The sequence below is a fragment of the Phaseolus vulgaris genome, chromosome 11 (genome assembly GCF_000499845.2).
Source record: "Phaseolus vulgaris cultivar G19833 chromosome 11, P. vulgaris v2.0, whole genome shotgun sequence".
NCBI lineage: Eukaryota > Viridiplantae > Streptophyta > Magnoliopsida > Fabales > Fabaceae > Phaseolus > Phaseolus vulgaris.
In genome coordinates, this window is record NC_023749.2 from 8,272,130 (window position 1) to 8,299,613 (window position 27,484).

Genomic DNA, 27,484 nt, shown 5'->3' on the forward strand with positions numbered 1-27,484 from the left:
TATTTTACATTCAATTTTACTCGTCATAAATTTGAAAGTATAAAAAAAAACTTCAAACAACTATTAAATTAAGATATACTAAATGAATAGAACGTAAAAAAAAAAAATAGGATGATGATATTTTGACACTTATCTACTTTACACTCACAACAAAATATAATATTAATATTTATAATAAAAAAATTAAAAAATCTCTTTAATAAAAATATAGATAAAATGTTAAATTAATTTTTAAAATTAAAAAAATTAAAATATTAATATTTAATAGAGTGTGGAGTGGAGCATGAAGGAGGGGTGAGGTGTCAGAAAGCCATTTTCCCAATAAATATAAACTGACACTTTGTTAGTTACATAAAAAAAATTGATGATATAAAAAATCCATCCAGTCGTTTACTGATGAGAAAAACTTTAATAATCTAAAATTTGAAACAAAAACAAAAATTATTTTTACTTTCATATTATAGTACAGGAACTAAAACCATATTTTAACCCTAATTTTTAATATTTTTAAATACTAAATCACAACAAACTAAAAAGATATATTCTTTTTAGTAAGCACTAAAAAATATTTTAAATAACTTTGTAAATTCGATTAAATAGACATATTACTCTTTTAATACATCTATAAAATATACATCAGAATTATATGATCAATTTAATATACAATGAACAAAATATTTTAAGGGATAGAAAATTAAATTAGAAGTTTGATACATAAAAAAAATCAATTGATTTTTCAATTATTTGTTTGGTTAACTTTCATGGTTGGAATAATTGACCATGTAAGTTTTCACAAAAATATTAATCATCTGAAAGATATTAATGATTTTTTTTTCTCATAATCATGTTATAGATATAGAGTATCCATCAATTTTATGTTATTAAGATCTGTCATACATTATTATTTAATATTTAATAAAAGAAAAAACCAGGAAAATTGTTTTTTCATATTTATCTTTATCCTCTCCAAAACTCAATAAATATTGTGTTCTTTATTATACTTAATTGAGACTGTTTATGTTAAAGTTCTCACGTCACTTAGAGATAAATAAGTCTCATAATACACAATACATATGTAGATATAAGTACAGAATACATTATAAGTCAAAGTCAAGATTATAAGTCGAGAGATTTTGTGTTAGACTTAAAGTATAGTGTATACAAAACTTTAAAACCATGGTTATGTGCATTGAATTTAGTGATAAAACCAAGGCTATGTAGATTTGAGCTCTTTTCATCAAAATAGTATGCATACATGTAATTTTTCTTCAACTCTATTTACAATTAACAAGTGGAAATCAGTGTTTATTCTATTTCGGCATGCACGTAATCGACAAATTCAAAATTCTTTTGGAGTTGGTTTAGTGCAAAAGCTAAGGCTGCGCTCACAACTGCAAATCCAGCCAAAAGAACACGCAACCGAACATCTGCTGGAATCCCTGATGTTGCACAAAACACAACTGTTGAACCAATTAGGACTTTCTGCCATATTTGGAATCCCTCATAAGCTCCTTTACATGATGAACACTTGAGAGTATGCTGTTCAAATCTATCCAACATCTACATAACCAAAAATAAAATGTTTCATTTAGTTTGTGTGGTTAGTAGAGAAATGATAACAACACACTCTATAATCAAGTCAAAATAAATGCAGGTCTTATTCCTGGTTTTGTAGGTGAAGTGAATTTTCTAGGATAAATTTGAGAGTTAAAATGAGTGCAATAAAGAGTCTGTTCTTAACATTTCTCATTGTTCAAACTGAAAATCTTGGATCATGTTGATTGTACCTCACGTTTCGATAAAACAGTTGATGGCAATGGCTGGTCGCTGCTGTTGCCAAACCATTCTGGTTGGCCATTGCCATGTCGTCTCAACCAGTTTCGAAACGCCAAGACAAAGCGATCTGCTTGTGTTGGTGTGAAGGTGATGCTGGTGTACTGTTTGTTAATGTCAGCTCCTTCCTTGGTTTGTGAAAGGAAGATTTTCTCTTGGCCTTGAAGGACTATCATGTCGCCATCATATACCTTGTTCGAAGTCCAATGCTCATACCATCTGGGAACTACCTGAGACAAGTGTAAAGCCAAAACTGAGATCCCAAGTTACATTAAGCATTCATGAAATTGAATGCAGAAAATATGATTACTCAGAAGAGAACTATAGAGATACAGAAACAATATGGTAGGATAAGATTATTGTGTTCAGAAATATTCCAATCAATACTTCGCTCACCAATGACATGATATAAAACAATATATACTATTGGTTTTGTAAATGATATTAGCTAATGTATTACTCAAAGTCCCAATGATTTTCAATTCTACAGATTTCATGAAATTGTTTAAATAAACCACGTCTCGCATAACTTGTTAAGTCTCAATCCCTCATTATCACTAACATTTTCCATGTCAACATAGAAGTAAAATTTTCATCTTCTACTGCTCATGAAAGAATAAAATTATTCAAAAAATTATTTTATTCACTTGCTCCACTAACAGGGAAGACATTCAAATTCTAACACCTTTACAACAACTTCAAAAGTAAGAAAAACTAAGCCACTTTCCACATTATTGAGATGAATCTCAGTTGTCATAATAAACCAACATTTTATGTCAACTTGTAACAAAGCATGTAATTATATTGTAGGTCCTAAGAGGAAAGCATAGGGTGCTTTTTCAGACACTTTTGAAACCTTTTGCCGAACAAATAAATGTTTAATAGTGTTCTTAGTTCAGGTATTCTTCCAAATAGACAAATTCTTTCACCTTTCCACAAGGATTTAGACTACAAAATTAGCTACACCATAAACATACGGACAGAACAAGTTCTCTAGATAAATCAGTGAAAGAACATTGAAATTAAGCAAACTGGAGCCTGTATTTTTAATCAAACAGAAGAATAATGACAGCATAGACCATAGAAATCTTACTTGCCACCAGGAAGGCCCTGGTACTGAGAACTGGAAGAAGTTTCGAGCACTGCAAACTATGGAGCGAGTCTTACCAGGAGCCATGGGAATATTGAAGGAACATATCCATACAACCCATTTCTGGTCACCAACTACAGGGAGTTTGGTATCAATCTCAATTCTGCAATAACAATGCCAAGTATATTGAGCTTTAGTAGCAACAATTGAAGAAGAGAACAACAGCACTTAGGACGAAGTAATAGTTATCTGAAATGCATCTTTAATATACATATAAACATTTAATAAGGATGCAGTAAGGCATATATACCTCCAACATCATTCACTCACATATCAAATACCTACTTAAATTGGCTATCCTTTCCAAGAACCTCACATACTACATACTACAATGTGTGTTAAGGTTTAATTAGAAAGTTATACATTTTCCATATTACTTCCCAGTTGTCCTTTAGAGGGTGAAAAAGGAAAGAAATTCAGAAAGGAAAAAAAAGATAAGATATATGGAAACCCTCCAAATTGATTGTCTGATACTGAATTATCTACTTATTGAGGAAGCTTTGATGGATAAAACTTCATATTTCATTAGTATTCGAGACAAGAAGCGTAGGACTGATTGTGTGATACTCAAAAGCTATCCAAATTATGGCCTTAAATTAAAATTGAGAACAAATCTTTTGGCCCTAAACACTCATAGAATCCATATAATTCCTTCATTGTTAAAACTGGAACTAAATAATGCACACGAGAACAATGCAAAAGTCATTGGCTTACTTGTTTATATAATAACAAGGTGCAACAAATTTGGCACTGATCTTAGGGTTCCCTTCATTCGCTCCAGAGAAGCCCCATGAACCACGAGAATCCATCTTGAATGGCAGAGGCTTGGCTCTGTCTCTCCTTCCTGTGACCTGTAAGTGTGGACCATATTTATGTTAGTGATTGGGATAATCTCGAGTACCTATCAATACCAAACAATTTCCACTTTTGCAACTGCTTATCTAACAAGAAGACTCTAAATTAAAAATCCATAGTAAGAAGCAATATGGTAAATAAAAAAAACTTAATTACAGGGCCACAAATAGTTAAAGCACATCTACAAGCTTCAATTAATCCTACATTTGGAACATCAGGTAAAGTTTAAATTCCTATACAGTAACTTGGACAGTGAGAATATCGTGATATCCTGTTCAATTGAAACATCGCTCATCATGAAGAAGGTTTCTCAAAGTTTTTAAAGTATGCTAATCATATGACGGTTTCAGTGAGTGAAGATGTATAATAAAAGAAACCAACCCAAATTTTCTTCCTGCTAACATTTTTTGAGTATATTTAACAAACTCCACTTACACCAGGATCAAATAAAATATCTTCAATATGCACACCAAATTAAAATAAAATGCCTGCACTTAAAAGTCAAGTTGAAGGGTGTCATTTGTACCTTGTGATGAGCAAAATCAATGTGAGAAGGATCAGAGACATTCTCCATTAGAGTATCATAACCATAGAACAGATCACGCTGAATGTTGACCGTGGCAAACTCCTGTTTTTCATAGTCATCAGGCAACCTAAACAAACAAATTTAGCATATAGTTCAATAAAACATTCCATAATAAAACATTCCATAATGAACATAGAATATAAACACAAGACACCATTGATTATAAGGGACCCAATTACGATTAGTTTAATGTTACTACTCAGACAAGACCATACAGAATTAAATAAATTACATTGGAGGCTTGGAGGCACTTGCTTTCTCCCAACCATTTTCATCAGGCCAAACAAAGAGTAAGCCCTGAGACACTAGAGTAGGGAACCTAGTGGCACACGCTTTAGGAGATCGAATAGCACGTGCTTCTGGGCCTTCAGATGCAGCCTGAGGAATCTTAACACAAGATCCACAACCATCAAAAGACCACCCATGATAAGAACACTGCAACTTTCCATCTTCATCAATCCTTCCTTCCTACGAAAACCAAACACCCAATTTTTTATCACAAAAACTAAAAGGAAACTAATAAAGCCAAAAAAAGTACATATAATAAGTCACTCTCACTCCATAAGTTACTTTTTTTTCCTGGTTGATTTATATTCAAAATTAAATTCTAAGATGTATCAGATATCCTACTTCCTTTGGTTTGTTAGGTCATCCATTACCGAGTCATTATTAAACCACTTGATTTGCAAATTTGACACCTTTGAAATATTCAGCTCTCGGTATCAGAAAGATAGATTTTACATTTGAGTAGTGAATTACCCAAATTATCATATATAAAATAGATTAATTTGAGCTTAAACCCTCAAAGAAAAATAATATATATATATATAGATAGATAGATAAATAGAGAGAGAGAGAGAGATACTCACAGATAAAGGGGCAAGACGATGGGGGCATTTGTCATCAAAAGCCACCCATTGGGAAATGGCCTTGTCGTACCAGAGCACGATTTCACGACCCAGAAGCTGAAACGGTGTGGGCAAGAGAGGGTTCAGATCCTCAATTAACGAAACAGGGTACCAGTGATCCCTCCAGGAGAACTTAGAGGAAGAGCTCTCCTCGTTAAACTCTTCCTCGGTCTCCCCCCTTTCGGTTTCAGGGAACGATTGATCGGTTTCAACCGTTGAGGGTGGCGCGGCAACGCGTGCAGGAGTAAGCAGAAGGCTTGTTCCGCTTCTGGGTCGAGTTTGTTTCGTGAAAAATTGCGTACCCTTGTTCGAGAAGAAGGGAAAGGAATTCACTTTGTTGGTGATGGGTTTGCTTATTGGGGAGAAAAACGTGAGTGTGGTTGATAACGCAGAGATGGAGTGTGAGAGTGCCATCAATGATTTTGTAGTTGTTTTTTCTCAGACGTTAAGGTTCGAGGAATTGTATACAAAGGTTCATGCTAGATGTGTTAATAAGCGAATCGAAGGCAAAGGTTTTTGAGTCGTACAAGCTTCAAATGTTTTTTTCTTCTGGTCTTTGGTTTCAGACAAAACACTGTTCAGATGTGTCATTCTCTCAAACCTTTTATTTTCTTAGTTTAACTAGTTAACAGATTAGTGGGTGGTAAATGTAAAATTTAGGAAACAAAATACAACTTGGAAAAGTATTGGTGTCCATGTTTGTCTCTGATTAGTATTTTGAGATATTTTATTGTTTTATTTTTCATCGAAAGAAAAGAAGTGAAACCATTCGGTGGAATGATGCATGTCCACAAGTTTGAAGATATCTACCACGTGGAGTGAGTATTTGTTCGTAGTAGAGAGTAGAAGAGAAAAGAAGACACTGAAAACAGTGAGATCTGTAAGCCATGGAAGACTGTGTGAACTGGTTTCGGTTTATGCCTTGCTTGCCAAACAAGAAACAAATTGAGTAAATAAAAGTAAAAGTATTTGATTCAATCATCTTGATTTTTTTAATCCACAGTTTAATAATGTTTATTAATTTTGGTCTTATTAGATATTAAATATATAATGAGATAATAAAATAAATATATAATGAGATAATAAAATAAATATATAATGAGATAATAAAATAAATATATAATGAGATAATAAAATAAATATATAAAAATATTAAATATCTCATTTATAAGTTATTGTCATAGATAGTTTTGAATTGCACATGATTCCGAAGGTTTTAATTCTTGTAAAAAATTGCCACTTTCAAAATTTAATATTGTCTACTGATCTTTTCTAGTAATCACTACTAATTATAGTTAATATAACATTCAAAATATAATTTTATTTTGATTAAGATAATAAAAATAATTAGATTTTTATTAAGTTTTATATATAAGAAATAAACACGAACGAATTCCAGTGCATCAACTGAATTCCCTTTCATTATTAAAATCTTTTATTACATAGGCATTCCTGCAATCTATAAAGCAAATAATATTTATTCTACAGCTCATGATATTAAGATTTTAATTAAATTTGTTTTATTTTTAATTTAAATATTAATATATATATATATAAAAATATATTATCATTAAAATAGTTTTTAAGTGGGTGTATTCATACGCTATCTAAAATGAACGAAGCGCGGCATAAAACACTACCAAAAATAATAACCTATCAGTAAGTGCTTCTGAAATAAGTATAGAATGCATCTAGGTTGTCTATCAGAACAACTGATTCAATTTGAGGAGTTCTTTTAGGAATTTTTTGAAGATGAAAACAAAAAGAATGTAAAGAACATGTCGGTTGAAGATTATTTAGGGAAACAACAGCTTTTATATAAATTTCTCAAGAAATTTTAAAACAATAATTATTTTTTAAAGTAAACTGATCCAAATATGCAGTAACAATTTTTAGATATAAAAAGAAATACAAAGCAAAAGAAGGGACCAATTCCACTCTCTTTTTATGCTTTGTTGTTCTGTTTGCTTTTTAGGAGTCCAATTTCGTTGAGTTGCTTTGGCTCCTTTCAATTTGACTTTCACAACAATGTTTGTCTTTGGTTGTTGTGACGTTCAAAGATATACGCACACTAGATTCTCTATGGAAGTGGTTTTACACCGTTAGAGAATTTGAGCAGTTTTGTGGTCTAGGTAGGGTTACACTGCGACCCTTTTCATAAATGGGCAAAATCTAGAGCTAATGAATCAATTTTAATAATTAAGCAATCATGGAAACAAAATAAAAATGTGAGTATCAACACTCTAAGATCTTTCCATAAAAATAAAAAAGCAATTTAAACATTTTCTATTTGTTTTCTTGACAGCTTTTAAGAAGAAAAAAAACAAACATTACCCAAAAACTAAACTGAAACAAACTTGCCATAAACATGAAACTGGAGCCAGTAGCCTGGATACAGTTTTAATGTACACACACCAAAGCACGAGCTTATTAAGCCAATCTTCAATCAAAACAAGGTGCAAAACTGTAAGCAGCAGCAGCTACTAGTTTGTTTGCATTCACACCGGAGGGAGGCTAACATGACATTCAATAGGCATTTGCATCATAGATACCATATGTTCAGAAAACAATTGCAAACAGTACTTTAAACACAAAACCTGAGTTTTGCAAGAAACAACAACTAAAACGTTAAGGATAGGCATCAGTTATGCAAAACCAAATCTGCATACTCAAATCCAACCACAAACTAAGCTTAGCTAAAGGCGCAAATTGCTAAATAGCTTAATGTTTTTGCAATTGTATGGTCACAAGATAAAGAATAAAACATACTAGTGATGATACTAGATTGCATATTTTTATAGTCCTATGAAAAGGGGAGACCAGGAAAGACATTAGAACAAGTGATTAAGAGGAAACTCGTTTGGTCTTTAACTGAACTAAATGGTATCTCGTAATCCATATAACCAACCTAACCTAGCGAGACACAACTATTATTGTTATTGTGGTCACAAAGGCATGCAATACACTATATGCCTTTTTGGAAATAGAAGAAACAGATACTAGTGACATGATAAATAACATAATTCATCTTTTTTTATCAAAATCACTAATACATACAGATTGAGTGAACTCTTCCAGAAAAGAAATTCCATTCCCAAACTTTCTCAGTTCCAAGATTGTGCTTCAGAATCACAATCCACCAAACTGTGGTCAGAAAAAATCTCTCAAGCAATGAGCATATATATATGAATATGAGCTTGATCATCTAACTCAACTTGTTTCATTTCTTCTGGGAACCAACATCAGGACCAACATCACGCGAGCCTGTGTTGATGTAAGGCCCTCGAAAAGTTGCTTGTGGTGAAAGTGGCTTTGTGGGATCAATAACAGGCTTCTTTGATGAACTGAGTAATAACAACAACTTTCACACAATTCAATAAAAAAACTATCATACATAGCACATGTTTAGATGAACTTGTCCAGAAATGAAATTGACTTGTCTTAAATTAAAATTAGTTTATGCACAAGTTACAAATAAAAAATTATAATGTAAGAGATTACAAATTACCTCCCCTTATGAATAATTTGATTTTAACTTCTGTGCGGTAAATTTATTGACTTTTTTCAATAACTATATTTAAAAAAATACTTGTTAAAAGTGTAAAATGAAGGTATATGAAAAATAAAAATGACACATTATTAAGTAATGAGGATGTAATTTGAAAGGAAAACAATGAATTGTGTAAACTTACGCCATGTAGAAGGGAAATGACATGCCTGCTGCAGCGAAAGCAACTAAACCCCCAGCAACCATTAGATTGCGGGCGCGGGCCATCGATCAATCTGATAGCAAATTGCTATAGCAAACCCTAAAAAGAATTTAGAAGGATGAAATCACATATCACATAGTAGAAACATTTGATCCAAAATAGAATATGCAAGGATTAATCAGATGAATGAACTACCTCGGACCTCACCTGAATCTTTTTCTTTTTCCACAAATTTGTTGCAATGCTACGACCCAATCGAAACTTTCGAACCCTAATTCCCGGCAGATATTTTTTTTCTGGGTCAGAGTCCCAAATTCCAGTGAAAGTTTTGGTGAAGAATGAAGATGAGCGAATTCCTTCTCTCTTTTTTCTGGTAAACAGTTCAAAGGAGTGTGGGCCTCTTGAAGCCCAAAAGGAAACAAAGATTGCTATTCGCACTCCCAATTTTGCTCTTTCTACCTTCTACTTTTATAAAAGAAAAATGTTTATCGGTACTAAACTTGTTTTCGTAGGACTACATAATTTTCGTCAATTTTTAATTAAATGTTAGTAAAATTAAGGATCTAAAGAGTGAATTAACCTAAAATAATAGACTCGTTTTCTTAAAGTATGCAATAATACTTCAAGAGTTCAATTTTTAGTTTGAAACGAAAATCAGAGAATTTTTTCTTTTTGCAGGAAATAACATTTAATCTTCAAGAGTTCAATTTTTAGTTTGAAACGAAAATCAGAGAATTTTTTCTTTTTGCAGGAAATAACATTTAATCTTATGAGTACCCTCTATTCATTATTCCACCTTGCGTTTCATTCATTTTGTGAATTCAATCATAAGATAAATATTGATTATTTAAAAGTTACAACGATAATTATTGCCAAATATAACCATGAAATATGTAAATCTTTCAAGAAAAACCAAAATTACAACAAAGTGACACCGAAATTTTATTTTGGTTTCCTAAAAATAATTTTAACCATATGAACATTTGTTAATAATTTTTATTTTGAAAGATAGGCCTTGTTTTAAACATTAAATAGAACCTGCAAGGAATGACCTCGTAAGTTCACAACGGCACACACACATGGAATTGATCAAGGATTTAAACTAATAACTAAAGTCAATCTTTGCTCCAGTCCCAAACATTCAACATTAACAACTTTAAGGAGTTTACTGCTAAGCTGAACAAGGTTATTGCAGATGAACCCTACCCACCAATGGTCTTCTGTAAACTACTACTATATCATCCAAATTCATTGTGGCTTCATGGAGCGGTGAAAGAACAAAAAGTACTTCAACAAATGCATAATCTGGTTCGAAAATCATAAAATTATTTACAAGTCTCTTAAGAAAAAATTAAGAACATCACTGTTAAAAGACGTGGTAGTGATCACTAGAAGAAAAACAGAAATTGAATTATGGAACCATGGCAGAATGTAACTGATAATGACTATTATATAATCCAAAGCACAAGAGTACACGAGAGGTACACCAACACAAATCCAGGAGACATCATGTCCACAAACATTGAAATAAAAATTGAAACCATGTTAAGATTCTCCATAAAAAGAGAATTCCATCAGTTAGGTCTTTAGATAATAACACCCATATTCCAAAGATAAAAACCTATATAACAACATTGTATCCCACTTTCAAATTTGCAGAGAAAGTGTTCATTTGACAAGCATGCTTTGTTGGGCCTGGTTTTCCTGCTGCTGCTGATAATTCAAAGGCCTCCTGAAGAGCATTATGTGTGGCTCAGGGCGATGAATAGCGTAGTGAACCCAACCACGACTCTGCTGAACCCCAATTGCTCGCCACTCATTCTGTAATAACATAAAACCAAAAAACTTAGACAACCTATAATAAAAACAAAACAGAAATAGCACGTCCACTCAAAAAAGTTGCACAAGACAACCATAAATACATGAACACAAAACAAATGCCTTACATCAACCATCCCATCCGAACAAACTTGCAAAATTATCTTCTTGTATTATTAACTCATGAAGATAAAAAAATAAATAAACAGCAAAATCAATGGAACTCAACCTTCAATAGTTAACAACATTTGAAAGAAACTGAAGCGCATCGATTCCTCTCGATTGAACAATATTTATTAGTTATCAACCAACACCCACACAGTAAAAAAAATTCAATTATTCAGGCCTTTTCGTGAAAGATTACAGGAAAGGAGATAAACGGGTATAACTGTGGTGAGAATTTTCTTTACTTTTCAACAATATGTTCTACATAAACTGACTCGAGTTCAAAAAAAAAATCACAAATGACAATCAAACACACGAATCAAAATTGAAAGAAGAAAATGAAAAAATAAAATCAACTTACCTCAGAAAGAAGCCGATTCTTGGGAAGCAGCTTGGCAACTTCAGGAGGCAGAACCACATGTCTGAACAACAAATTAATATGAATTTAAAAATAATTGAAATCAAATTAATCAAAGGAAAGTAAAGAACATGGATTCAAGCGAATACCTGTATTCATAAGTATCATCGAAGTACTTCTCAGAATACTGGATCTGACCCATCCTCGAAAATTAGGGTTTGTAACTTTGCAGAAATTGAATCTGCTACAACACAACACAAAAATTCTCAATTACAATAAAAAAAATCAAATAATCGGAAATTGAACATTTACAGAAGAGAAAACGGAGTAAAGAGAAAGAAATTTTCTTCACCTGAGAAGTGAAGATTGAGAGTGAGAGAAAGAAGAAGAAAGAACTAACTATGAATATATTGTTCAATGAATACGAAGGATGGGATTGTAAATTCATTTTTATACTCATATTTTATAGAGATGTATTTTTATTCATTTATTTATTTATTTTAGTAACACTTTAAAATATAACGGCTAATAAGTAAAGTAATAATAACGGCTTTATTTTTAACATTTCAAATTCTACATTTTCCCGCTCCTCAATAGAATTTTCTAGATACACCCAATGAACATAACCCCAATTCTGATATTTTCCTAACCCTTATCAATGGAAATCCCATTAAAAGGAATACTTTTATAATTAATAAATTTATTTATTTAAAATTTGATTGGATTGTTAAGTAAAAAACTAGTTTTTAAGACTAAGTATATTAAGAAATACATAAAAAATAAAAAATAAAATTCATTCCAGAATTACTTATTTTAATAAATAATTTTATTTTATTTCATTAAATAATAAATAATAAATAAATTTAAAAATAAAATAAATATATTCAACAATATAACAATAATAACATTTCTATTAATATTACATTCCGTATATATTTTTAATTTTTTTCTTATTATTTTGTGTTACTTATTATATTTAAGAAAATAAAAAAATGTTATACAGAGTTTTGTATTGTATTCTGTTTTTCTCTCTTTTTCATTAACTATTTTAAATGTCTACTTAAATAATGAGAATTTATCAATTATATCAAGATATTAATGAATAAAAAAATAAAATACACTAAAACATTATACATCTTTCTTTTTCTTTGGAAGAATATTTATATCCATTATTATTTTAAAAATTAATTTTAATGTATTATTCTTTCAAAAATTGCGCTCAGTAAATAAAAATCATTATAAATATTACTTTATTATTAGTGTACTGGTAGGCTAAAATCGAGAGGTTCGGGCCGAGAACTACATATTGAACAACCAAGAGGTGTTAAGCTAAAACCGAGAGGTTTAGACCGAAAGCGAAAAAGACATACACAAAAGAATAAAACAAAATATAAATATTATTATAAAAATAAAAGCCCAATTAAGATAAAACTTACATGAGGGGTGTGAAAATAATAAAAAGGTGTAGAAAGAAAGCCCAAAAGTAAAGGGGAAAGCCCATTAAAGAAACCCTATAAATAGGAGTTCAGAGTAAGAAAAAGGTAAGAGTGATTTTATCTGATGAACATTAAACTATTTCTGACTTTGGCATCGGAGCGACTTGCAAGTACCCCCCCTGCCGTGAGGAGAAGCCGAGAGCACTTGCTGTGAGGAGAAGCCGAGAGCCTTTGTCGTGAGGAGAAGCCGAGAGCACTTGCTGTGAGGAGAAGCCGAGAGCCCTTGCCGTGAGGAGAAGCCGAGAACATCTGTCGTGAAGAGAAACCGAGTGTCCAGCCCAAGATTGAAGGATTTGCATAAAGAATTAATCTTGTTAATCCATTTCGAGTGTTCTTGGTCCCTGTTGTAAGAACATTTTGAAAGAAGAGAAGATAGAAGAGTTGAAAAAAGAGATGATAGGAGGGAGGGAAGGCCAGAACGAAGAGGTGATAGGTTTTATCAAAACACCCAGTCGGTTAGGCGAAGTAGGGAACGAAGTCTGGGAAGGCCGGTCAGAGGATTTATAAATACAATTTCAGGTGGTTTCTCTGGCAAAGAATCTTCATCGGGAAGAAAACAACATTGGAGAAGTATCAGAACCATTAATCACATTTTTAAAAAAAAGAACTTTGCCACCGATGCTTTTCACAGATGAAGACTTTCAAGAAATCGATCCCGATCATGATGATAATATGGTGATAACAATAGAAATAGCCAAGTATGCTGTCATGAAAACCTTGGTTGATCAGAGGAGCTCAGTTGATATTTTGTTTTGGGATACTTTCAAAAGGTTGCACTTGAGAGAAGAAGATATTGTACCTTTCCGAGAACAAATTATTGGCTTCTCGGGTGAAAGAGTTAGCACTAAAGGATATGTTGATTTAATGACAACATTCGGCAGAGGCAGTAAAACTAAAAAGATCAAAATCAGGTACTTGGTGGTGGACGCTTCCACATCATACAATGTGTTGCTAGGGCGATCTTCTTTGAATAAGTTGGGAGCAATAGTTTCAACACCGCATTTAGCCATGAAATTCCCAACAGAGAAGGGGGAGATAGCCACGATATATGTCAATCAAAAAGATGCTCGGGAATGTTACGCAACAGGCTTAAAGATGAATTTGAAAACAAATAGAGATACTGAAAGAATGGTGGCGATGGCAGATTTGGACCCCAGGTTAAATGATGAGAGGTTAGAACCAAAAGAAGAGACAACAGCTGTAGTATTGGGACGGGACGAGAAGCAATGCACTTACATAAGTGGAAGTTTGCCCGAAGAATTGTTAAACAAACTTATCACATTGTTACGCAACAACAAAGACTTGTTTGCTTGGAAACCATCTGATATACCTGGAATCGATCCAGAGGTAATTTGTCACAAATTGTCGGTATGTCGAGAAGCGAAACCGATATCTCAAAAACGAAGAAAGTTGGGTGAAGAAAGACGAAAAGCAGCAATTGAAGAAACCGAGAAGTTAATGCAAGCTGGTTTCATTAAGGAAGCTTAGTACGCAACATGGTTATCCAATGTGGTGCTAGTCAAAAAACCGAATGGAAAATGGAGAATGTGTACCGATTATACAGACTTGAATAAAGCTTGTCTGAAAGATACATATTCATTACCCAACATAGACCGATTGGTAGATGGGGCGTCTGGACAAGAAATGATGAGCTTTCTCGATGCTTATTCAGGGTATAACCAAATACAAATGTATGAGCCGGATGTTCCAAAAACAGCTTTTACCACAGATACTGCCAATTATTGTTATAAAGTCATGCCTTTCGGCTTGAAGAATGCTGGAGCAACATATCAAAGACTCATGGATAAAGTGTTCAAAAATCAAATTGGGAAAAACATGGAAGTATATGTGGATGATATGGTTGTGAAATCGGAGGAGGTAGAGAAACATTTGGGAGACCTTTAGGAGGTGTTTGCACGCATAAGAGAATACAATATTCGTCTTAATCCGGAAAAATGTGTTTTTGGTGTGAAAGGTGGAAAATTTTTGGGCTTCATGTTGACCAACAGAGGTATCGAGGCAAATCCTGATAAATGTGAGGCAAATGGGAAGTCCAAAGAATTTGAAGGAGGTACAAAGACTGGTGGGGAAGCTGAACTCATTGTCAAGATTTCTACCAATATTAGCCGAGAGAACCAAGCCGATAGTTAACTTGTTGAAAAAATCCGAAACCTTTGAGTGGAATGACCGATGTGAGCAAGCCTTTACTCAGATCAAAAGCATAATAGCCGAACCACCAATCTTAGTTAAACCTGTGTCAACCCAACCTATCATAGTTTACCTAGCAACTTCAAATGAGGCCATAGGAGCAGCTTTAATACAAGAAAACCCAGAGCAGAAATCGATATATTTTGTAAGTAGATCCCTTCAAAACGCCGAAACCAGATATCCCAAGGTTGAAAAAGTCGCCTTAACATTAGTGTATGCTGCAAGACGCCTTCGGCCATATTTTCAAAATCATCAGATAATTGTGAGAACAGATTATCCAATATCTAAAATTTTGAGAAAACCAGAACTTGCAGGTCAAATGGTGACGTGGTCGATCGAGCTTTCAAAATACGGAATCAAGTATGAACCAAGAGGACCGATCAAAGCCCAATCACTTGCAGATTTCATTATCCAGATGCCGACAGCAACACAACCGGAGCAATGGACATTATATGTAGACGGTGCGTCAAGCAAAAGAGGAAGCGGAGCAGGGATTGTGCTTGAAGGACCAGATAGCTTCCAAGTAGAAATGGCGTTAAGGTTTGAGTTCAGAACATCCAACAACCAAGCCGAATATGAAGCTCTTGTTGCAGGGTTACTACTAGCCAGAGACATGGGAGTCAAGAATGTCATTTGCAAAAGTGACTCTCAACTTTCGGTGGGACAGGTGCAAGGGGAATATCAGGTAAAAGATCCATTATTAATGAAATATTACCATAAAGTGTTAAATATTATGCAATGCTTTAATAAGGCTGAAATTAAATATATTCCGAGAGAATTAAACATGAAGGCAGATTCATTATCCAAATTAGCAAGCCAACAGAGACAAGGGCAACATAATTCAGTCATACAGCAAACCCTTAGTCAACCGACAGTGAGTTTAGAAGAATGCTTCAATATTGCAACCTCAAAAGATGAATGGATAAAAACGTACATAGAAGTAATAAAGAGCCAAGAACAAGGAGTTGAACCAGATGCAAAAACGGCAAAGAAAGTAGCTAGTTTTGTGTTAATCGGTGATGAACTTTACAAAAGAGGATATTCTATGCCTTTGTTAAAATGTCTGTCAAGAGAACAAGCCGAATATGTAATTAAAGAACTTCATGAAGGAATTTGTGGACTACACTGTGGAGCTCGAACAATGGCAACAAAGGTCTGTAGAGCTGGTTACTATTGGCCGACAATCAGAGAAGATTGTGAACTTTATGTTAAAGCATGTAAAAAATGTCAAGAGTTTGGAAGTTTAAACCACATACCGGCACAAGAGTTGCAAGGAATTGTTTCCCCTTGGCCATTTGCAAAATGGGGAATTGATATACTTGACCCGTTCCCACTTGGACGAGGACAAACCAAGTTCATGATAGTAGCTGTGGACTACTTCACAAAATGGATAGAAGCAGAAGCGTTAACTAAGATAACAGCTCAACAGGTTCAAACGTTTGTATGGAAATATATAATATGCCGATTTGGAATCCCACACACCATTATAACTGACAATGGCCGACAATTCATTGACAAAAAACTTATGGAATTTTATGCAGATTTGGGAATCAAGTCAACAAATACTTCAGTTGAACATCCGCAAACAAATGGACAAGCTGAAGCTGCGAACAAAGTTATTCTCGGACAGTTAAAGAAGAGGTTAGGAAGCGCTAAAGGTTTATGGGCAGAGAAGTTACCAGAGATATTATGGGCATATAGGTGTACACCTCAAACGTCAACTGGAGAAACACCATTCAACCTCACGTATGGAACAGATGCAATGTTACCAGTAGAAGTTATTGAACCAACATTACGAAGGCAAATGGAAGATTGGAATGCCAACAACGAATGCTTAAGGACTGACCTTGATCTTATTGAAGAACTCAGAGAACGAGCAAAAATAAAGGAAGTAGCAGTGAAGAGAAGAGCAACGAAGAGGTTTAATGCAAAAGTAAAACTAAGAGATTTTAAGGAAGGGGATTTTGTTTGGAGAATGCGAACTAATGCTCGAAAAGATCCACGACATGGAAAGTTAGCTTCCAATTGGGAAGGTCCTTTCAGGGTACTAGAAAATTTACAAAATGGGGCATATAGATTAGAAACTCTGGAAGAAAAAGTAATACCAAGAACATGGAATGCGAGTCATTTAAAGTTCTATTTTAGTTAAAATATATGTAAATAGAAGACTTTCGTATACATACTTATCATCTAATCAAGAAGCATTACCAAGTAACAAAGTTCATCTTGTTAGCTTTCATACTTAATCTTCCACAACGCATAAACATTCTTATTCGGTCTTGGATGATTTCACTCTAAGTGAAAACCCACCCGAAAAGGCACATGTTTACAAAGCTTTCGGTCTTGGATGATTTCACTCTAAGTGAAAACCCACCCAAAAGAGCACGTATTTACAAAGCTTTTGGTCTTGGATGATTTCACTCTAAGTGAAAACCCACCCGAAAAAGCACATTTACAAAGTTTTCGGTCTTGGATGATTTCACTCTAAGTGAAAACCCACCCAAAAAATCACATATTTACAAAGTTTTCGGTCTTGGATGACTTCACTCTAAGTGAAAACCCACCCGAAAAGGCACATATTTACACAGCTTTCGATCCTGGATGATTTCACTCTAAAGTGAAAACCCACCCGAAAACATCTCATTCTATGCCGAAAACACAAATAGCGAATAATTGCCACATTAAATAAAGCATGCTATGTCATACTTCACAGCAGGGGAAAACGCATAAAAAACCTGAAAAGGTGAAATTAATTGCATAAGGTTGTCTAAATTTCATCCATCATTATCATACTTTACATAAACTTTATCTTATATGCTCGCCCAAAAACGCTTTCTCACGTCTTCTAAAAAGTTCCTTTTTAATAGTTACAAAATGCACGCAGAATCCACTATTTTGGAACACTTTCGCATATAAAACCGAAAGATACTTGTGTCTTAACGTCGTAAATACCGAAAGATACTCAGTGCTTAAACCGAAAAGTAATCATTAAAAATACTGAAGTTAAGAAGTATAAGTTAAAAGCATTTAAAACATTTCAAACATTTTCAATTACCAGACCGAAAAATTAAGCATCTAATGGTAAAAGCCGAAAGGTCTATCACGACACTTAATCATACAACCGAGAGGTCACAACCCCATCAAATAATAATCGATGAAGTAACAAATAAAAAGTATCCAACACAGCATAAGACAACTGATAAAAAGAAACTATTAAACTTTATACGTATTGAGGTTCCAAAAAAGAGATTACATTCAACATTCCACAAAACTCCATACATGGATCAGCATTCCCAAGATACCCATACATAGATCAGCATACCAAAACAATTTCACTTTCGGCAAAGCAAACTTGTGCCCACCTAATCCTCAATATTAATATCTTCAACGTCATTGTCCGGAATCTCATTAACAGGAACTAATTCACCCTTATAAAAATCCTTCTTAACATCAAAGTTGCCTTCATCAATAGGAATCTTATAAAAATATTTAGCTTGTTGAAGGGCCTTCTCAAAACCAAGGTTGTATTGTTCAAAGATAAAGCTTTCGGCTTCAAAAACGTTAGTCTTCAGCTGATTTATCTCTTCATCCATAAGTTTGATCGTGTTCTTGTCAGCTTCATTTGCAGAGGATAATGTCGATACCTTCTCGCTCAAAAGTTGGTTTTCTTTAAGTAGTTGAGCATTCTCTTTACCAAATCTTGAGTTTTCACTCTTCAATTCAGCAATTTCCTTCCCAAGGCCTTCCTTTACAGCTTCTTCTTCATTTTTCTGTTTCTTCATCTCTTCTAATTGCCAAGACAAAGAGCTCATTTTTTCCTTATACTTGGTAAGATTAGTCTTCAATTTTTCAAACTCAGATAGAGACACAAAGTTTCCATTTTTCTCTTTCATCATCTTTCCAATCAGCAGACCTCTACTTGACAATTCAATAATAGAATCCGCCAACGAAGCATCATCCATATTTTTTAACATGTTGTAAGATGGTTCATTAAAAGAAGTTTGAACAAACTTCGCATATTTTGTTGAAGCACTAAAAATTGTTTCAGAAAGAGGTTTAGATGAAACATTTTCAACATGGCGATGACGCCGAGACGACGAATTTGATCTCTTGCTGTTTCTGTCTCGTTTCTTTGACTTCTTCGAGGGACCGGCAGCATCAACATTACGTGTAACTTCACCCACTTCAACATGTGCAACCGGTTCCACGACTTCTACTTCCACCACAGGATTCACCACATTCTCACGTCGCGGAGTTACATCGCCCACCTTGTTCAGCAGTTTTGAAAAGTAAGATCGAGCTTTCGAATTCGTGCTTGCCATCAGAGCTGAAAATCCATAAAAAACTTAGCAAAGTTAAAAAACTCATCCTATAAAGCAGGAAAATGTGGAACAACCACGTACCAATAAGATCTTCTCGAGGACTTGATGAAGTGTACAATTGTAGCAAGGCGCGAGTGGGAACCTGGTACGAGAGGCGACTAAAAACTTCAATAACATGACGATCGGCCGCACCCATTGAGTGAAACGATATTGAGTTAAACTTCACGGGATCCCTCGTCCAATACAAAGGAAACTTTGGAGAATCTCCATCAAAAAAATACTCTCTTCCTACTGGTTCTATTAAAATTTTGAAAAAACCTCCCTTAAAATCCTTATATGATGATGTAAAAGGTTTAAGGAAACAAACATTGGATTTGCTGATAAGGGATAACCACCCTGGTCGTTTCCCAGGCCGAGAGCTATAATAGTACAAGAAAGAAGCAGGACTGGGTGAAAGCGATAATAATTTACACAAAATGTTAAATGCTTGCATTGCAACCCAACCATTGGGATGAAGCTGAGTAGGAGCAACATTAAGGAAGTTAAGAACGCCTATTTGAAAGTTGTTCAAAGGCAATCGAATATGAAGATCTCTAAAAAAGCAAGCATAAAAATAAAAAAAATTCATAGCTATCACCCTCTCGGCCATGACAAACAAACATTATCGACATCCCCAACACGCCGAAAAGAAATAATATCATTTTCAATATCAGAATAATAAATTTGAAAATGGGAAAGAAAAATACGAAGTTCGATAGCAGAACGATACTTCGAAAAAAACTCTCGGACTTTAGGATTAACCCATTGATAACCTGGACGAAGATTTTTCCGAGGCAATACAATTCCGAATTCTTGAGGAGCATCAATAGTCGGAGGTCCATTTGAATCGTTCATACAAGAAGGAGTAACAGATGAAGACTTCGAGTCTGGATGATCTTCTCCTCGAACCACTCGCCCAGTTGATTCACCACCCGCGCTCGAAAAATCATCAGAAGCAGAAAAACTCGAAAGAGACATATTACCTTTGCAAGAATTGATTGAAGATTGAAAATGAACTCCCTTTTTCAATAGCAACGAAACACACATTCATAAGGTTTGAATGAAGAACCTATTTATAACCCAAATATACACCCTAGAATTTGAAACGTTGCACCATTATGAAACCGTTCAAAAATATATAATCTAACGGCTAAAACAGCAAATTCACGTCAAATCATTTAAATTCAGCAAACTAAAGCACGAAAACCAAGGCATTTAACATCAAATCAAATCAAATGTGAAAATTATTATATTATATTAAGACACAAATATTTTTGTTTAAACTTAAAGTATTTCTGTCTCGGGGGGCCAGTGTACTGGTAGGCTAAAACCGAGAGGTTTAGACCGAAAGTGAAAAAGACATACATAAAAGAATAAAACAAAATATAAATATTATTATAAAAATAAAAGCCCAATTAAGATAAAACTTACATGAGGGGTGTGAAAATAATAAAAAGGTGTAGAAAGAAAGCCCAAAAGTAAAGGGGAAAGCCCATTAAAGAAACCCTATAAATAGGAGTTCAGAGTAAGAAAAAGGTAAGAGTGATTTTATCTGATGAACATTAAACTATTTCTGACTTTGGCATTGGAGCGACTTGCAGGTACCCCCCCTGCCGTGAGGAGAAGCCGAGAGCACTTGCTGTGAGGAGAAGCCGAGAGCCCTTGCCGTGAGGAGAAGCCGAGAGCACTTGCTATGAGGAGAAGCCGAGAGCCCTTGCCGTGAGGAGAAGCCGAGAGTACTTGCTGTGAGGAGAAGCCGAGAGCCCTTGCCGTGAGAAGAAGCCGAGAACATCTGTCGTGAAGAGAAACCGAGTGTCCAGCCCAAGATTGAAGGATTTGCATAAAGAATTGATCTTGTTAATCCATTTCGAGTGTTCTTGGTCCCTGTTGTAAGAACAATTAGAAATGCTGATATTACATCTTTTCCGTTATTATAAACCCTAAATAAACTTTAAAACATAAAAATAATATTATATATTTGATAAGAGTTAAATTTAAAATGCTATTACATAAACAAAATCATATTTTTAAATAAATAAGATATTTACAACAAAAATGCTTACTTAGATAATTTTTTTAAACTTTTTCTACAAATTATGTGTCATTTCATAATTTAATGATTTTAACAAAATCATATAAATTATATTTTTAAATGAATTATATAATTTAATATGGAAAACAAAGATACTTAATGTCTAAATAATTTTTCTCAACTATCTTCAAGAGAAGTTAGATTTTAAATATATAGTTAACTTAACATTGCCATGAAAGTAATATGATTTTTATATTATTAAAGAGACTTGAATTATGAAAAAAAATACAAAATATGAAGCATGAATATGATGTTTATGATACAAGTTATAAACTATTAATCAATGAATCATACTATCTATACAAAGTACTATTGTATTTTCTATATATTAATTATTTGTAAAAAGACACTATTTTTATCTATAATTATTCATAATGTTATTCTTATTTTAATAACATTTTGATAAAAAATATTCTAAGGGATGATTATTGTTTCATTGTGATCACTTTTTTATAGAGTAATTAAAATATGAACAGAAAAGCACAATTTCTACTAATTATTTTAAAAATAATATAAATAAAAAATATATAATTAGACATAAAGTAATAATTCTAAAGGCTAGTTAGGTTGAAAAAAAAAATCATTGGACACAAACAAATTGGAGTGAAATCTGGTAAACTATAATAAAATTTGATTTAAACATAGAAGAATAAAAAAGTACTTCACATACAAATTTTAAAAAAAAATTGTATAACTATTTACTCAAATATATTATTATTTATGTAAACATAATTAGTTATGAGTGTTACACTATTAGTGTTACTCAGAAATTAAAAATATTATTTTATTAGTTAAGGAACTAAACTTAACTGTTTTTAATTTGAAGAGGAATTATTTTTAATTTAATATTTTTAATTTCATGAGTTAAAAATACTTAAAATAAATTTATTATCCATATATTCCTTCTCAAAAATAACAATAACTATACATTTGTTGTTTACTTGCTTCTATATTTATTATATTTTTTTATTTTTTTCACATATCATAAATATTATTGCTTCTTCATTTATATCCATCATATCACTCTTTACTTCCTCCTAACTTGGAGTACTATTAATATCATTGTTTATTTTCGTCAAAACTATGAAATTTTTAATTTCTAGTTAAAAAAAACAAAATTTTTTGCATTAATTGTGAGATGAATTAGTAGAGACCTTAACCAAATTTTGGATTTTTTTATCATAAAGAACCATAAATTTAAGATTGTGTCGTAGTGACAAATGTAATTTTTTTTAAAACCTGGGTGAACTTCATACGACTTCATAAAGTGTTTTAAATTTGTACCATTTGTCACATATGCATAATTACAATATGAATAAACAAAGCCCTAAAATTTGAACTTATTTGATTAAAAATGTTCTAATATTACAATGATGTGTGTACATCATAGAAGTGATGATGAGATCAACTAACATCATATTAATATATCGACAAATTACTTAAAAGAAAAAAGAAAAAAATTCACCTATGTGAGAAGTTTAGGATTTAGGGTTTGAGAATTCATCACAATACAAAAGATTTCATCCATCTTTAGATATATTATAGCGATCATCATTATTATTAGTAGAAAATTTGGGACCTTGATAGAAAGATAGTCTACTCATGGTGAAGTGATAGTTCCATAGATTTAACTATGTACACATAATTACAAAAAAATCAAAAAAAAAATAGGGAAATAAAAGTATTGGTCCATTTGCAAAAACACCATATATAATTCTTATTTGTCATATTCATGAAAATCATGAAAAGTAAAGAAAAAGTGAGGATGAGATGAAAAAACAGAAGTAGCAACAACAAAAAAACTTATTACGCTAGAATAAAATAATAGTAAGATTTAAGAAAACATAAATTAAATATTTTAACATATAACTATTAATAAATAACTATGGTGGATTTTTAACAACAGACAATACACGTAAACAAAAACTTAGTTTTTGTCGCGGTGCCCAATCACCATGTGATTCAAATTGAGAATGATTGACCTAATCATCCATTGTTTTATGTACACAAAATGTGTCAAATGTATCATTATCATTGAAGTCAATAATTGAGACAACATATGTACAACAACCCAAGAAACATACTTACTCCCTACTTATTTTTTCTTTCTCTTTTCAAAAGATGTGCTATGTTTCATTCCATGATTGAATGACTTTGGAAGCACAACTATTTTTTAGAACCTATAAACCTTTAATTAATTAATATTGTATCAACATGGCTAAAGTTAAGTAGAAAAGATATGGTCAATGTAAAAAATTATCACGGAACAATTAATGTATGATATATACTCAATCTTGTATAATATGCATATGTAATTTGTTATGCATGCAAACATGTATGCATTTGAGAAAACAATTTGTTAATTCTCAAGATCAAATGACAGACTAAATTTTAAATATAATTAAAAGGAACATTTTCATAATTAGTAAATTTATTTAAATTTAAAATACTTAGTTTTTAAAAAAACTATTTGTTTAAAATTTGATTGGATTGCTAAATCAGAAAAAAAAACTAGTTTTTAACACTAAGCATATTAACAAATACATAAAAAAAAATTCACTCCGGAATTACTTATTTTAATAAATAATTTATTCCATTAAATAATAAAATAAAGGTTTTCAACAATATAATAATATAACAATAATAGCATTTCTATTAATGATAATTTATCACATAACAAATATTGTATGATATATACTCAATACAAATCTTGTATCATGTGCATATGTAATTTGTTACACATGTAAACATCTCTGCATGTTGAAAAATATTTTTTTTATTCCAGCAAAATCAAAATGAGAAGTCAAATTATAAATATAAATTTAATTGAACCTCATGATGGAGATAATATGTTTTTTTATTTGTTAGAACAAAGAAAATGAAGCATGACATAAATACAAAGTATGTGAACTATTATCGATACAAATTATCAATTGTTCATAGCTCTATCTTATTAGAGCTCGTTACAAAACTAAGTGTGTTCATTAATGAATTATGCTATAAATATAAAGCATTTTTATTCACAATATACTAATGATTGATATTAATGTGAATGCATACTAACACCCAAAGTTATCTTAAATATTAAGATGTCTTTAGATACCTAAATTGAACTGCAACTACTACAGAGGTATTATTGGTGTCAGTTGCTAAAGTGAGACTAGCTTGACAATCCTTTAATAGCTCCATACATGAATTACAAATAATTTTGATACCACATTGACACCTTCAAGAGTAAGTAAATAATGCAATTGAATATTATTTGTTAAGATTTGGAATAAGTAAACAATCACACAAAATGGGTAAAAAAAATTCAAACCTCTACAATTCACACAAAATTTAGATGTCCTCATTGTGAAACCTCCCAAAACCTTTTGTACAACTTCCTCTAAAGTGTCTAATGGAATATTCAAAAATGTATTCATGACATCACGAATACTACTTCCATTCTCAAGGAAAATATACTCTGGAGGACGCTTGTTTGTACTACCAGCATGCAACTCAAAAACTGTGGGTGACAACCTACTTCCATCAACAAAACAAAAGTTAATTCGTGACATTTAACAAAATATTGACTACCATAGTTTTATATTTACTTGTAATATAGTTTCATGTGTCCATCATTTTCAAAAAATTCAACAACAGCAATTGCAATTTAAAATCTAGCTTACAACTAAAGCATAAATACATATTTATTCACTTACCTCAACCTTCTTACAAACTTCACAATAACACAAAATTCCAACGCTAGAAACAACTCCCAAAAGCCTTATAGATTTCACCTAAAAAACCACGTATTTTTGGCATGAATGTATACATTAAAAAACTAAAAACATATATAAAAAATTGAACATATTTCAGAAGTAGTCCTTCTAGAATCCCAGAAGATAAAAGATCTTTTAACTTGGAAGGAAACTTTTTTCCCATAAAACCTTTAGAAGATGTCCTCAACCATTATTTCTTTCTTTATCAACACCATTACTCTTAACATTGCTATCACCATTTTTTAACTTTTTCAATGTTGATTGTATAGCCTTTATTGAAGTTTCCAACTGGCAATCCAAAATTGGAACAATCTCATTATTGTCACCTTTCTCCTTCATTCTGCACTTGGCTTTTAGTTTCATCACTCTCTTGCTCCTTTTCACAAACAAACATTTTGTTTTGTCACACACTTCACTTTTAAGTTTCTTTGCATCCACCAAATCACTCTTTACTTCTTTCTCATTTAAAGTAGCACCAATATTTTCAGTGGTTTTGGTAAATCAGATTTTTTGTATCACCTGTGTGAGGAATTAGTAAAGACCTGGACGAAATTTTTGGTCTTTTTCGATCGAATTCGACCTAGAGAATCACATATTTGTGATTGTGTCTTCATAGCAAAGTTAAATTCCCTCTTTAAACCTGTGCGAACTGATTCCACAAAGTGTTTTAAATTTGTATCATTCGCCATTCAGGCGTGGATAAAAAATCAACCCAACAAAGGCCTGAGATTTGAAGTGATGTGATTAAAAGTAATTGTAAATGCTATAAGATTCCAAGGATGTGTACATGCATGCAGTAGAAAAAAGCACAAGAATAAAAATTAGGATTTCAAGAGGAATTAGGAGAATTGGGAATTAAGTTTTGTGAAAGTACAAGGAATAAAAAAGAGAGAGAATGGAGGAGACAAAGAAATGTTGTTTGCCTCGAAGAATACAAAGAAATAAAGAGTATTTGATTTATCTAAAACTTAAGAGTAACCTTACCACCATAAAATCTTGTATTTTTATTCTCCTTTTCTCTTTGTCCTGTCTTCGTTTGTTTTCTCGTCTTCTCTCTTGTATTTTATACAAATTATTTTCTATTTTTTTTATACATTATTTTAAAATTTAATTTATATGATTTATCTATTAAAAAAATATTTAATAAGAATTTATCAATTCTGATATAGTATCAATAAATAGAAATATAAAAATATAATTTATAATTATATATTTACTCAGATATATTATTATTTATGTAAACATAATTAGTTATGAGTGTTACACTATTAGAGTTACTCAGAAATTAAAAATATTATTTTATTAATTAAGGAACTAAAATTAACTGTTTTTAATTTGAAGAGGAATTATTTTTTAATTTAAATTTTTTTAATTCGATGAGTTTAAAATACTTAAAATAAATTTATTGTCCATATATTCCTTCTCTCACAATAACAATAACTATATATGTTGTTTACTTGGTTCTATATTTATTATATTTTTTTTATTTTTTTTCACAGATCATAAATATTATTGTTTTTTCATTTATATCCATGTATCACTCTTTACTTCCTCCTCACTTGGAGTACTATTAATATCATTTTTTATTTTCGTCAAAACTATGATATTTTTAATTTCTAGTTCAAAAAAATAATTTTTTTTAAATTATTTGTGAGATGAATTAGTAGAGAACTTTACAAAATTTTGAGTTTTTTTAGATCTTAAAGAACTACAAATCTAAGAGACAAATGTAATTTTTTTTAAAACCTGTGTGAACTTCATACGACTTGATAAAGTGTTTTAAATTTTGTACCATTTGTCACATATGCATGATTACAATATCAATCAACAAAGTCCTAAAATTTGAACTTATTTGATTAAAAATGTTATAATATTACAATTGTTGGGAAAAACGGGTAATTTTCCCACTAAAACAAAACTCTAACAGAGCTACCCGACAAATAATATTGAATAAATAAAGCGGAATAATAAAAGAGATAAAGAGGAAAGAACACACCCGAAAATTGTTAACGGAGTTCGGCCTGTTTAGCCTAATCTCCGAGCACAGCAAAAACAGCTCACTTTTATTACTATGAGAGAAGATATTACAAATTGGGATATATAACAGTGAAGGAGAAGAGTTTAATTTATAACCCTCAAACCTCCTTCCCAAACAATGAACCCACCGATGTGGGACTTGG

General features: G+C 32.0%; 4 protein-coding genes across 6 annotated transcripts; 1 reads left to right on the top strand and 3 right to left on the bottom strand.

Moving 5' to 3' along the window:
• Positions 1-1,194: 1,194 nt before the first annotated feature.
• On the bottom strand, positions 1,195-6,292 carry LOC137825480 (pheophorbide a oxygenase, chloroplastic). The gene is made up of 7 exons (XM_068631187.1): positions 5,294-6,292; positions 4,657-4,892; positions 4,365-4,491; positions 3,698-3,834; positions 2,927-3,086; positions 1,788-2,063; positions 1,195-1,560 (listed from the first exon to the last, which is right to left on the bottom strand). The coding sequence occupies exons 1-7, from the start codon at positions 5,744-5,746 to the stop codon at positions 1,306-1,308; spliced, it is 1,644 nt and encodes a 547-aa protein (XP_068487288.1). The 5' UTR covers positions 5,747-6,292; the 3' UTR covers positions 1,195-1,305.
• A 1,884-nt stretch (positions 6,293-8,176) lies between these two features.
• Positions 8,177-9,389, bottom strand: LOC137829081 (uncharacterized). Of its 2 annotated transcripts, none has more exons than XM_068635876.1 (3): positions 9,250-9,389; positions 9,025-9,141; positions 8,177-8,676 (listed from the first exon to the last, which is right to left on the bottom strand). In XM_068635876.1, exons 2-3 carry the CDS (start codon positions 9,105-9,107, stop codon positions 8,553-8,555), a joined length of 207 nt encoding a protein of 68 aa, XP_068491977.1. In that variant the 5' UTR covers positions 9,108-9,141; positions 9,250-9,389; the 3' UTR covers positions 8,177-8,552. The 2 variants fall into 2 exon arrangements, with proteins under 2 accessions (XP_068491977.1, XP_068491980.1); XM_068635879.1 differs by having other exon boundaries at positions 9,238-9,382.
• A 1,080-nt stretch (positions 9,390-10,469) lies between these two features.
• Positions 10,470-12,013, bottom strand: LOC137824306 (cyclin-dependent kinases regulatory subunit 1). 2 transcript variants are annotated; one of them, XM_068629883.1, is made up of 4 exons: positions 11,736-12,013; positions 11,533-11,624; positions 11,387-11,447; positions 10,470-10,863 (listed from the first exon to the last, which is right to left on the bottom strand). In XM_068629883.1, the coding sequence occupies exons 2-4, from the start codon at positions 11,583-11,585 to the stop codon at positions 10,711-10,713; spliced, it is 267 nt and encodes an 88-aa protein (XP_068485984.1). In that variant the 5' UTR covers positions 11,586-11,624; positions 11,736-12,013; the 3' UTR covers positions 10,470-10,710. The 2 variants fall into 2 exon arrangements, with proteins under 2 accessions (XP_068485984.1, XP_068485993.1); XM_068629892.1 differs by having other exon boundaries at positions 11,533-11,627; positions 11,736-11,820.
• A 1,484-nt stretch (positions 12,014-13,497) lies between these two features.
• LOC137833450 (uncharacterized) lies at positions 13,498-14,367 on the top strand. Its single transcript, XM_068641801.1, has one exon. It carries the CDS (start codon positions 13,498-13,500, stop codon positions 14,365-14,367), a length of 870 nt encoding a protein of 289 aa, XP_068497902.1.
• Positions 14,368-27,484: the final 13,117 nt, after the last annotated feature.